Source organism: Pelobates fuscus, chromosome 1, assembly GCF_036172605.1.
Source record: "Pelobates fuscus isolate aPelFus1 chromosome 1, aPelFus1.pri, whole genome shotgun sequence".
NCBI lineage: Eukaryota > Metazoa > Chordata > Amphibia > Anura > Pelobatidae > Pelobates > Pelobates fuscus.
Window position 1 is genome coordinate 356,812,717 of NC_086317.1, and position 12,621 is coordinate 356,825,337.

The 12,621-nt window shown below is 37.6% G+C and overlaps 1 protein-coding gene across 6 annotated transcripts in view; it reads right to left on the reverse strand.

Moving 5' to 3' along the window:
• Window positions 1-12,621, reverse strand: part of PIBF1 (progesterone immunomodulatory binding factor 1) — a 184,401-nt gene that overhangs the window by 145,538 nt on the left and 26,242 nt on the right. For all 6 annotated transcript variants that reach the window (XM_063425936.1, XM_063425933.1, XM_063425934.1 and 3 more), the window contains 2 exons: window positions 11,031-11,164; window positions 9,682-9,790 (listed from right to left, as the gene is read on the reverse strand). In XM_063425936.1, coding sequence (XP_063282006.1) covers window positions 9,682-9,790; window positions 11,031-11,164 — 243 coding nt within the window. The remainder of the gene's footprint in view (window positions 1-9,681; window positions 9,791-11,030; window positions 11,165-12,621) is intronic.

Consider the following 12,621-nt stretch of genomic DNA (forward strand, 5'->3'; position numbering starts at 1 on the left):
TAAACTGGAGTTTAGAATGCTAATCAATTACCATTAAATGGAATGATAGTAAATTGCACACTAAAATTACAGGACTAAAAACAAAATGTAAACGTAAAAAAAATGTAACAAAAAATGCACATTTTATATTAAAATCACAGAGGGATGGAATATTTGCCCATCTCGGGCTATTTGAGGGAGAAAAAAAAAATGCAGTATTAGTGTAGAAATTGTCCAGGAACATTTTGCAGAACTTTTAAAATATTTCCACAATAGATATTTTATTACAGCTTTAATGCAGTTTGTAAAAGGAACAACTAAATATGTACAACTAAATGTATTAATGTTTTGAAGAATAGAAGAAGGGGAAAAAATAAAGTAAAATAAAAATGGAACATTCTGTTGAGAGATATGTTCTCCAAATTGGCCATCATGTGGCTAAAGGAAAATTGCCCTGTAAAAAATGATTTCTATAGAGTTATATAGATTTCACATAAACGGATTTCACTGTTCAAAATTTCAAAAAGGAAAAGCATGGATACTTGTTTTAGGAGGAAATTTCAAACCAAGTGAAAAATCTGAAAATCTGATCAGGTAAAAATCAATGTGTGAGTATTTAAACCAGGGTTCTTTTAACTCCAATAGCAAGCGCATCACAGTCAGGTAAGTAGAGCACTGAGATGAACAAATAATCAGTAGGGTAGATTAAAATATTCTTACCTGGAGTTTACTCCAGGACTTCTGCTACCCACAGCATAGCCTTAAAGGATACATGTAGTTAAACAGAAGAAAAGACATCACGCAGGAGTTACTTCTACTGTCCCAAGCACAGCAACCCCAGTACATGTATATCCCCGGCTAAGAATTATAGGTACGGAATGACGTGATGCATTCGAATGCCGGCATGCTGGAATTGAAGCAGGGCAAAAAGACAGAAGGTGGATGTTTATATGAAGCGTAACACAGGATGCACACCAAAAGCACTGTAAATATAAGTATGGAATTACCTATAGAAATACAAAGTAGTAGTAATCTTCTAGGGAGAAAGTGCCAGGTTACTCTGCTAAAGGAGGGGGCTTAACCCCCAGGTAGAATTTTACTATAATACAAAGAAAACACAAGGGTACACCATTTAGGAGATAGACCCATATGTGTGAGGAATAACCCAGGAGTAGATAATTAAAATGTCGCTTTTAATATGATTGTTTAAAATATCAAAACACTTGTCATATAGAACATTGATATCTATAAGGATAAACATCCTACAAAACAAATTATAGATACCGTTAATAAATAAATATTCAAATAAATTGTAATAAAGAAATATATATAACTGATCAAAATATGTACAACTAATGATTAAGTTTGTAAAGGTAACAAGAAAAGGAATATATATGGGTGAGTATAAGTATGTACTCACACCATACCAAACAATGTGACAAAAATGTAGCAGCTTGTATGAAAGCTACATTTGTAACATATTAGCTAGGAGGGGAGAGGTATAACATGGCAGGCTGTAAGAAAGGGGAGCTGGGAACCAAATCCAGCAGTCAATAAGATTCCCTACTCTGTTGTGCCTTCGAGGGCACCTCTTAAAAAAGGCTAGTCCCCCCTCCTCCTCTGCATAGACTGCCTGGTGGTCTTGATAGAGCAGATAAGTGTCTATGGTGGTTAAGCAGCTGTAGATGAAAACGGTCAGAACTAAGTGATCAAAAGAAAAAAAAACTGCAAAATAAAAGTGAAGATAAAACTTGAAAAATTGTTGATAGAGTATGGCTGGTAATGTCGGTAGATGTCTTCAATAATTGTCCCATATCTTTTAGACCAGCATCATACTCTGATGCGCGTTTCGCCGTTACGGCTCTTCCATGGGACTTTCTTTATTACAATTTATTTGAGTATTTATTTATCTATAATTTGTTTTGTAGGATTTTTATCCTTATAGATATCAATGTTCTATATGACAAGTGTTTTGATATTTTAAACAATCATATTAAAAGTGACGTTTTAATTATCGACTCCAGGGTTACTCCTCACACAAAAGCGTCTATTCCCTCAATGGTGTACCTTTGTGTTTTCTTTGTATTACCTATATTTGAATTACCTATAAATCAATGTCATAATGTATCAAACTTATAAACGGACAAACAAAATTGATCTTATAATCATCTTGCCATATCAGGCAGCCTTAGATGCAGACTTTACTGCTATTCCATTAGAATGTCACTGGCAAAGCAGTAAATCTTGGAAAGATTGAATCAAATAAAAATCATAAATAATAGCAATTTGCCTAGAAAAATATGTACCGTATATACTAGAGTATAAGTCGACCCGAATATAAGTCGAGACCCTTAATTTTACCCCCAAAAACTGGGAAAACTTATTGACTCGAGTATAAGACTAGGGTGGGAAATGGAGCAGCTACTGGTACATTTCTAAATAAAATTAGATCCTAAAAAAAATACATTAATTGAATATTTATTTTGTGTATATAATGAATGCAGTGTGTGTGTTTATATATATATATATATATATATATATATATATATATATATATATATATATATATATATATATAATGCAGAGTGTGTGTGTATGAATGCATTGTGTGCAGAGTGTGTTTGTGTATGTGATGCAGAGTGTGTAACCTTGGTGGGGGGAGGGCATTGTTTTTTTTTTGTTTTTTTATTATTATTATTTTAATATTAAATTTAGTTGTTTTTTTAATATTATTAATATTTTTATTTTATTTTAATATTATTAAATGTTGTATTTTATTATATTATTTCAATTTTTAGTTATTTATTTATTTTCGTCCCCTCTCCCTGCTTGATACATGGCCAGGAAGGTGGGCTCTCATTCCCTGGTGGTCCAGTGGCATGGGCTGTGTAGGAGGGGGGCTGACAGTGAGCTGTAACTTACCTTTCCTGCAGCTCCTGTCAGCTCCCTTCTCCTCCGTGCCGGTCAGCTCCCCACTGTAAGTCTCGCGGTCTGAGTGCCGGTAACCCGTGGCAACGCTCAGACGCCGCGGCTCTCGCGAGATTTACAGTGGAGCCTGACCGGAACGCAGGAGAAGGGAGCTGCAGGAAAGGTAAGTTACAGCTCGCTACCAGCCCCCAACAGCCCGGCTCGCTGCCAGAAGGGAGCCCGGCGGTCCTGGTCTGTATAATGGCAATGTAAGTTGCCATAATACAGACATTGACTCGAGTATAAGACGAGTGGGGGTTTTTCAGCACAAAAAATGTGCCGAAAAACTCGTCTTATACTCGAGTATATATGCCTAATGCTTTATTCGAGAAAATTACAATCACTGATGACATACAGAGAACAAGTCACTTTTGTGAAAGAAGATCCAGTCTGAATAAAAGGCTAGATGCCGGATTGTCAAAAAATAAATAAATGTAAAAAAAAAAAACTCACAAACAAACAAAACAATAAGCGACTTAAGCGAGCACAGAAAAGGCTTCTAGGTCTCTGTATTCAGACCTGAATGCTTAAGGCCAAGTATACTGAACTGCTGATGAAATAAAATTAAGACAAAAACTTGTCTTGTCTGGTCTGGTTAGTGACCCTCACTGGGTGTTGAGAATTTGTGGTACCATTGCATGACACAAACTTGATCTTTAAATTGCACCTGTCATGCAACAGATAAGTTAGTTAAGTTTAACCCATTAATGACACAACTTCTGGAATAAAAGGGAATCATGACAGAATATATCCGTCGTCTGTCCTTAAGGGGTTAATTAAAATGTGTTTGCTTTATATGAAAATTACTAAACTTCTGTCTGTTATTGATATCGTTATGAAAGAAGCCCAGTTGCAAACATCAGGGAAACTCTGGGGAAAAAAGGATATCAGACTCAAAATAAATACATAAATAATAATAATAAAATCTTAAGACTGCTCTTTATAAGTTTATTTTCCAGATATACTACAATAATTTCCCTCTATATGCAATTTCTTTCTTCATCATTGTGACAAACGCTTCTTGCGATGGATGTTTGCCACAAATTCATGGAGGAGTGTAGAAGCTGGCCTCCTGCCCACCGACTATGGGCCATATAAAAAGACTCTGTTCGGGAGTTAAATATCCCCAACCACCATTAGTAGCTTGCCCTGGGTGCCGCTGGTTCAGCACTTTCTCTTCATGAGAATGGAACAGAAAGCTGTCTCTCTGGCAGCCTTTTGCGTGAACCAAACCAACGAATAATCCCAGCGGTACTAAGCAGCAACCGCTATGTAACTAGTTCCGGCATGAGGATTTTGTGGGTTCCCGGTCACCTCAGTGGGACTTTGCAGCGAATGTTATGGAACTGGAACTGTTTTCGGCATGAGGTGACCATGCGGTTCCCGGACAACTTGGTTGGCGGTTTTGAACCACTTTGAGATCCACCAGGAGAGCGCTTTTTGGAGGGAAGGTGTCTGAGACTAAAGGGAACAAACGCTACCTACGAGCCAGCCGGAGAGTCCCGTATTGCGGCAGCAGGAGTTCCCGGAAATTGATCGGTAAAAACGCCCTGGAACTGTTTTGGGTATAGGACCAGGTGGGCAGCCAGTCAGAACTACCACACAGTGGCGTTACCCCTACACTGCATAGATCTGAGTGTTATTTGGAGAACTTGGGTGCTCAGATCAGGGCTATTTAACCATATATAATTTGTGGGGGTTCCTATTTGTTTTGTATGTATTTATGTGTTTTTGATATTTTGTATTTTATGCCTAGTCATGCGAACTATGAAATTTGTAACCATTTTGTGGGTGTGTTTTCCAGACTCCTGATTTTGTATATAAGTGGGCCAGATGGCCAGATTAAACACATTAGTTTCAACCCTTCATCAAGTGTAGGCTGATGTTTGGGGAATTGGGAGTTATAATCACTACTTCACTGGGGATTTGGGAGAACTACAGTGCATTTACTCAGTCGGAGTATAGGGGATCGGTTACGAATTCCAGTGGCTGATCAAGGAGGAACTGTGGCTGGACGAGGCATACCGGGAGCTGCAGTGGTACTCGGTCCAAAGGTGCCCGTGGAGGGCGGAGAACGAAAGACCAGAAAGGGATGACTACAATGGCCCTGTTCTACTATGGGAGGCTTGGAGGAGTACAGTGACTTCGGCAGCACGGAGGAGTCTCGGTATTGGGGTAGCCGGAAATACCGTATGGACGCACTGGAGCTCCCTAACACTACAGGCCCGGGACCAGATATCACCCATCAGGTCTCTATAGAATGGGAACTGGAGCAGGAATACCAGAACCTATGAAAAGAAGTTCAGCAGCAAGCATCACTGGGGGTGGAGATGGTCGGTCCCACTACCCCGCACCAGGCAGCGTTACACGGAGAGGAGATTTCCAATCCCTCATCCCAGCAGCAGCAAGCATCACTGGGAGTGGAGGCAGTCGGTCTTACTACCCAGCACCAGGCAGCATCACAGGGAGAAGAGATTATTGGTCCCTTATCCCAGCAGCAGCAGCAAGCATCCCTAAAAGTGGAGATAGTCAGCATCACAGAGAGAGGAGATTGTCAGTCCCCCATGACAGCAGCAAGCATCCCTGGGAGTGAAGATAGTCGGTCTCATTACCCAGCATCAGGCAGCGTCACAGGGAGAGGAGATTTTCTGTCCCTCTCCCCAGCAGCAGCAAGCATCCCCCTGGGAGTTGAGACAACCGGTCTCCTTCTCCAGTGGCAGAGTACAACCCCAGCGGAAGAGCTGGCATCAGGACTGCTGTTCTCTGCCCACAAGTCCCTGAGGCTTTTGGCACGGGAGGGAGGGATAGATGGAACCATGGTCCCAACACTTGGATCACAGGGATGCTGGGCGGCTCAGATCTCCAACCCCCTAATCAAGGAAGCAGATAGTGGTTTCAAACCCCCCCCCCCCCCCCCAGCAACAACATGGTCCCTCCGTAGTGGATTTTAGTCATTGCCCTTCCCAGAAAAAACCCTGGATTATAACTTGGAGCGTGTGGCAGGAGGCCCTCTGGATCATGGCACATTTTGGGAAAAGCCACCAGACTAACCCAGACCGATTAGAAGTCTGGGATCTGGTTAGTCTCCCCAGGAGGGGGAAGATATGTGACAAACGCTCCTTGCCCTGGACGTTTGCCACAAATTCATGAAGCAGAGTAGAAGCTAGTCTCCTGCCCACCGACCATGGACCATATACAAAGACTCTGTTCGGGAGTTAAATCTCCCCAACCGCCATTACTAGCTTGTCCTGGGTGCCCCTGGTTCGGCACTTTCCCTTCATGCGAATGGAACCGAAAGCTTGCCCTCTGGCGGCCGTTCGCGTGAACCAAACCCACGACTAGTCCCAGCGGCACTTAGCCGTGACCGCTATGGAACTAGTTTCGGCATGAGTACTTCGTGGGTTCCCGTTCACATCACCGGGACTTAGCCACAAATGTTATGGAACTGTTTTCGGCATGAAGTGACCGTACAGTTCCTGGACAACTTGGTTTGTGGTTTTGAACCACTTTGAAATCCGCCAGGAGATGGCGTTTTGGAGGGAAGGTGTCTGAGACTAAGGGGAAAAAAACGCTACCTAGTAGCCAGCCGGAGCACCCAGTATTGCGGCCGCAGGAGCTCCCGGAAGTTGAACTGCAAAAGCACCAAATGCCCTGGAACTGTTTTGGGCATAGGACTTGTGCAGTCAGTCAGAACTTCCACACGGTGGCGTTTCCCCTACACTGCATGGATCTGAGCGCTATTTGGAGAACTTGGGTGCTCAGATCAGGGCTATTTAACCATATATAATTTGTGGGGGTTCCTATTTGTTTTGTATGTATTTTTTTATGTGTTTTTGGTATTTTGTATTTTATGCCTAGTCATGCTGACTCTGGAATTTGTAACTATTTTGTGGGCGTGTTCTCAGTGTGTTTCCCAGTCCCCTGATTTTGTATATAGTGGGCCAGTTGGCCAGATTAAACACATTTGTTTCTACCCTTCATCAAGTCTAGGCTGATGTTTGGGGAATTAGGTGCTATAATCACTGCTTCACTGGGGATTTGGGAGAACTACAGCGGATATACTCAGTCGGAGTATAGGGGATCCATTACAGTCATATTTTGTTTTCACTTTTTTCTCCCGATCGGTTCTAATTTTTTTTTCCCCTTTTCATTCACCTATGCCAGTTTTATCTTTATTCCCCCCAATTTACATTTCACTGTTGTATTCAGAGAGTACATCAACTGTTCATATTGAATAGCACAATTCTCAGGTCTTCAAAACAGAGTAATTCCTACGTAGGGAACTTTATCAATCTAACACACTTTTATGACTTTCACATCCTAGCAATGGTATAAGGCTCTCCGCAATATGAATGGATTATTATTAAACATTCTACGTTGGAAAACTAGCTGTGAGTTGATAATGAGATGGTATCTGGTTCCTAAGAGTCTTGCCGAAGTTTTCAAACGTCCAGTTGTGTTGGACTGGTAGGGAGGAACCTGGGACTCTCTCACACATATTTTGGTTTTGTCCAGTGCTGAAATCCTTTTGGCCCAAGGTTCAAACTCTTATTACCAAGCCATTATCTCTACCTCTTCCAAACCAAAACATATTTGTTAGATATAACTCCAGATGTAATATGTGGAGCGAGGAAAATATTGCATCAGTTCTATATTTAAACAATAAAACAAGTATTTATAGCTGAACAAACAGCCGTCTATGAGGCTGCTCATGTTCAAAATAAGACAGATTGAATGTTCTTTGAACCTAAATAACCAACTGCATTCAAAATTAACAGAGGAAGTAATTCAGAACTACTCTCTGCATTGCAGTGTTTAGATCCCATATGATTTCTGAACATCTACAATAATACATACACTTAAGCAAAATTCTGCTAACATGTGAAGTGAAAACAATCATGCTAAAAAGTATTCCCGATTCCCCCTCCAAACTTAGTTAAGCAAGCTGAATGTTCATTTCAGTTCACGTGTATCACTTCCACAGATCTCAATGAGGAAATCACAGAGATATAAAATGTAAGTGCAGTACACCCACATGTTGCACCCAAATGTCAGAGGAGAAAATTCAGAGGCTGGGAGAAAAAAAACCAAAAAAACTTGTTGAACACAGACTTTCAAATCTCAGATAGACATTTTTTTTAAATTAAACATTTCCAAAACTTGCATCCTGTAGGCAGTTGGCATGTTTAACTCTACTGCACCCATATTTGCTTGTAAATGGAGCATTCTGTGCACTCAAAAAATAAAGTTATTGACAATGTTACTACTGTATAATGTTGACTGGTTTCCTTAACTTAACATTTAGTACTTTCCATCTGTGCATTTTTCTCTGTTTTCAATAAATACAATTAACCATAAAATAACAAAGCAGAATATAAATTCTTATTTAAGTCAAAAGGTTTTTAAAATTAGAATTGCACATGGCATCCCAGGAGAAGATCAGGGATATAAAAATATATTTGATTGAGCTTTCCTTTCAGAAATGTTTAACTATATAACCATTTCACTAAACACACAATATTAAGTTTATCTGGGACTCTGGCCTGCTTTTAAAGCAGAACTAGCCATGCAAGGAAGTATTCTTTTTTTATTTTTCTTATTGTTGGCTTAAAATTTATTTCCCAAATATATTTTGAACCAAGAAATTCTTGGTGATAAGGATAGTCCTGAAATGCTAGGTTAAGAAGAACGGAAAAAGCAGGTTTTAATGCTATCATTTACAGCTGACAGTGAATGCTGAAACAGAAAACATTTAATACTGCAAATCTTTGTATCCCTTTATAATGTATTGTTATTTTTAACCTATGATACCTTAACCAGATAACCACATCTCGCCTTACGTGCATGATAGTGTAAATAAAAATCCCGAAATAAAAATATCCACTACCAAGAATATAAACAATAAAATTCACATTTTTAATGTGTGTTGTGTAAAGGGACAGCTTCATAGATAGTTGCTATAGGTGTATTAAAACCAGCAGTCTCTATGGTCTTCCCTGCTTCAGTGCATGAAGTGAAGAAGGGAAGACCATAGAGACTGTTGGTTTTCATACACTGTCTGATCAAAGGTGCATTGATATGGCTTAAAGATCCTGTGATATACCAAAAGGTAAGGATAATTTTTTTTTATTATTATTATTTTTTTACACACAATTAAATAAATAATTCAAATCAATACTTGATGAATCTATTATTATATTAAAAACATATTTGAAGCGACAGTTGTTCTTTAACGTTTTAGAAACTTTATATTTAAAATAAGCCCAACATAATTATTCGGAACAGAATTACTTTATAGTATTTCAGAATGATAAGAGCTTAGATATGAATAAGTAAAATAGAGAGATCTATAAAGTATCTAGATAACTATGTCAGAACTATTACATAAATGGATAAGCCCATTTTGGGCAAAAAAGCCAATCATCTGACGTCTGTAACATAGAACTCTGTGGGGTTCGTGCATATGGAAACAATGTTATCTTCCACAAGCTTTAACATTTTTATAGTGATAAATTATAAATACTTTTTTTCTTGTATTTCTAGGTGATCGATATAAAGAAATTCTAAATGTCATTATTTATACGTAATGCAGTTACTTTGTAAATTCTACACTATAAAGTTCAGATTAAGAGTAAAAATATATACTTTTAACACAAAGGAATATAAGATAGTAATAATTAAGATATTGGGAACGCTCTCTCATACGGAATGCAAATGTTCATCAACTTTACTCACCTCATGAACTAAATCATTGTAATCTTTTGTTTTTGCTTTGTGTGAAACGTCAAGAATCTCAAAGTTTTTCCGCAACTCATTGAGTTCATGTTCAAGGGAATCTCGTTCACTGTTCAAGATATAAACAGAAAAATTATAAAGAAATGCAAGACTGCAATTATTCAAACATATAATCAAAACATATCGATACTGGTATCTATTCCATTAAAAAGTTATTACCCGTTTCAAACTTTATTCATGATAAAATAACATTTACAGAATATATGTACATTAATGTGAAATATTACTGTAAAAAGCTAAAGATCTAATAGCCAAACCAGGAATCTCCTCAATCTGACCTCCAAGCTCAATACATAAAGTCGTTTATTTTTGTTTTTATTTGAGGTAACCAGCATTGGGGGAAATTAAACAAAAGCAAAACAAACAAAATATATCCATCTACATTTTGGAATTGACTTAACAGACATGCAAGAAAAATAAATTATATATGTATATATATACACAATATAAGCATGTGCAAAGAGCATCAGGAGCCATCCTCACTCACCAGGAGCAATGAAGTGTATGCTGCCACTATAGAATCTACCATTTCAACCCAGCAATTTGCCTGATTATGTGCAAAAGCAGGTTCACAATAACTGTTGAACAACTCTGAAGTCTTTAATAGATTTTAAATTGTCAAGGTTTGATAAAGACCAGCAAGGGTAGGAAATGTTGCCAGGTCATTTCACAGTGACTGAAATAAAGGCAATTTAAAATACAATCAAGTCTTTGGAATTATTATTACTGGATTTTCAGGAGATGGAGGTAGGCACCCTTTCTGAATACCATAGGTGCAGATCGTGGCATGAATTAACAACTTTCTCTGTGCACACCTCAATCAGTCTAACTCTGAGGGTGATATTTGTAATGGCTCACTGTGTTCCGCCCTTTAAGTCAATAGTTTTTATGTAAACAAATTATGTAGAAATGTTAGCTTGGTGATTTTCTTGTAAATTAAAATTAAAATTAGCTTAAGTTAGTATCCTGTTAGTGCTAACAACAGACACGAATGTTGTACAAAATAGAATTTGCAGGCCAGGAAGAGAGTACATAGGTTGGTTGACCGACAGCCCATGGAGGCAGACTAACACAGGGAAGAAAAAAAAATTAAGATATTCTGTCCTCCAGAAATGAACATTTAAATTATTTTTAAAGAAAGATTGCAAGGACAAGATCTTTACAGCATGACCAAATTAGTTAGATTAAGTGGTAATAGTGATTAGAGTAACTCTTTAAATCTTAATTGTATTTTAGAATTTGTTTTAGAAAATCCCATGAACCCAATACCTTCCTATAATATTTATTACCTTTTAACTTTGTCATAATTTTCCAACTTGTAATCTCCTTGATGAATTAATTGCTTTGTGTCAGCTAACTGAAGTGCCAATCGCTGATACCTTATCTCCAATTCTGAACGGCATCTCCGTTCTTCTTCATAACTCTAAACATGAGACATAATCAGAGAGATGAAGCAAAACACATAACTTACATAAAAGCACAGTGGCACATTAATTCAATAAATAAAAAGTGATTAGAGCAGCAGGAACTCTCTCACTGAAGGTACACCATCAACCTTTCTTTACTTAACGCACAATTCTAAATTTGCATAATTGCAGAGATAATGGGATATGGCTACCATTTTCAATTTACAGAACTGTTCACATGTGATAAACTACTCATAGAAACATTTATTGGATAAAAGTATCTTCTGATGAGGGAGGGTTCTGCCTAAAGCTGCAAGTAGACACTCTAAAGAGTGCATTAAGAAAAATGCATAATATGTAATGCATTCAATATAATATAATATTTAGCCTCATATGGAGGTCAATTTCAAGTTTTTGGTTTAGAGAACATTGTTTTTAACTCAAACCCTGAAAATGTTTATGGTTAAGATATAATTTTAGTAAAAAATTAAATATGTATGTTATTACAATTCCCTGCAAAAATCCTATTATTTTCATTGTAGCGAGTTACACAATGTAACATATTTTTACACAGAATAGAACCATGTCTGCCCCCCCCAACCCCCCCAAAAAAACTGCATTTCTTACTCATTAACAAGATTTATTCAGGAATATGATTAATACATGTGGATGCACATACAATAGTTCAAAATAACTGCAGGGAGTTGAAAAACATGTCTCTTATCTATCTTTCCACGTTTCACATGTTCATACCTCATTTCATAAGACAAATATTGACTAAGACAAAGGTCCATAATTCCTTACCAACAGAAACAATAAAACGGAAGCTAAAGCTTCTTCAACTGCAGCTACTTTGCAATGCTAAATTACTAGAACACAGAATAAACTATTTAATGTGGGATGTTCGGTCATAAAAAAAGTTATATAAAAGAACTAAGAGGATTGAAAGATAAAGAAAATGCATACCTAAAGGTTATCAGGGCTAGAAAACAGATCTATATACAGCAATGCCTCATGTCTAAAAAGCAAACTTAGCTCACTAAAGTGAGAACTACCGTAAGTAAATTCGAAGTGAATGTAGCTGAACTAACAGCATAGCTGACTTATAGCATTTTTGACCTTATTTTATTCACATGCCATCTGAACAATCATTTGGAAAGAGGTAACTTTTAGTGTCAGTATTTGTCCCTCCAAAGGGTAGATTGTAACATGTAAAATCCCTATTGCACAAAAAAAAAAAAAAACCTGTATATAATGGTGCTAAAATATTTAAAATAATAAAACTTCACCCTTCCTGTTACACCAAAATACCACATTTTATATGACGTTCTTAATGCATCACCTATATGATACATTTCATAATGCGTTTCATGATTACTTATATCAATGGCCACTAGAGAGCAGTAAAGAACACATTACTTCTCTATCCTACAGAATATTGTAAAACTTAATTTATAGAAGAAAACAATTCTTT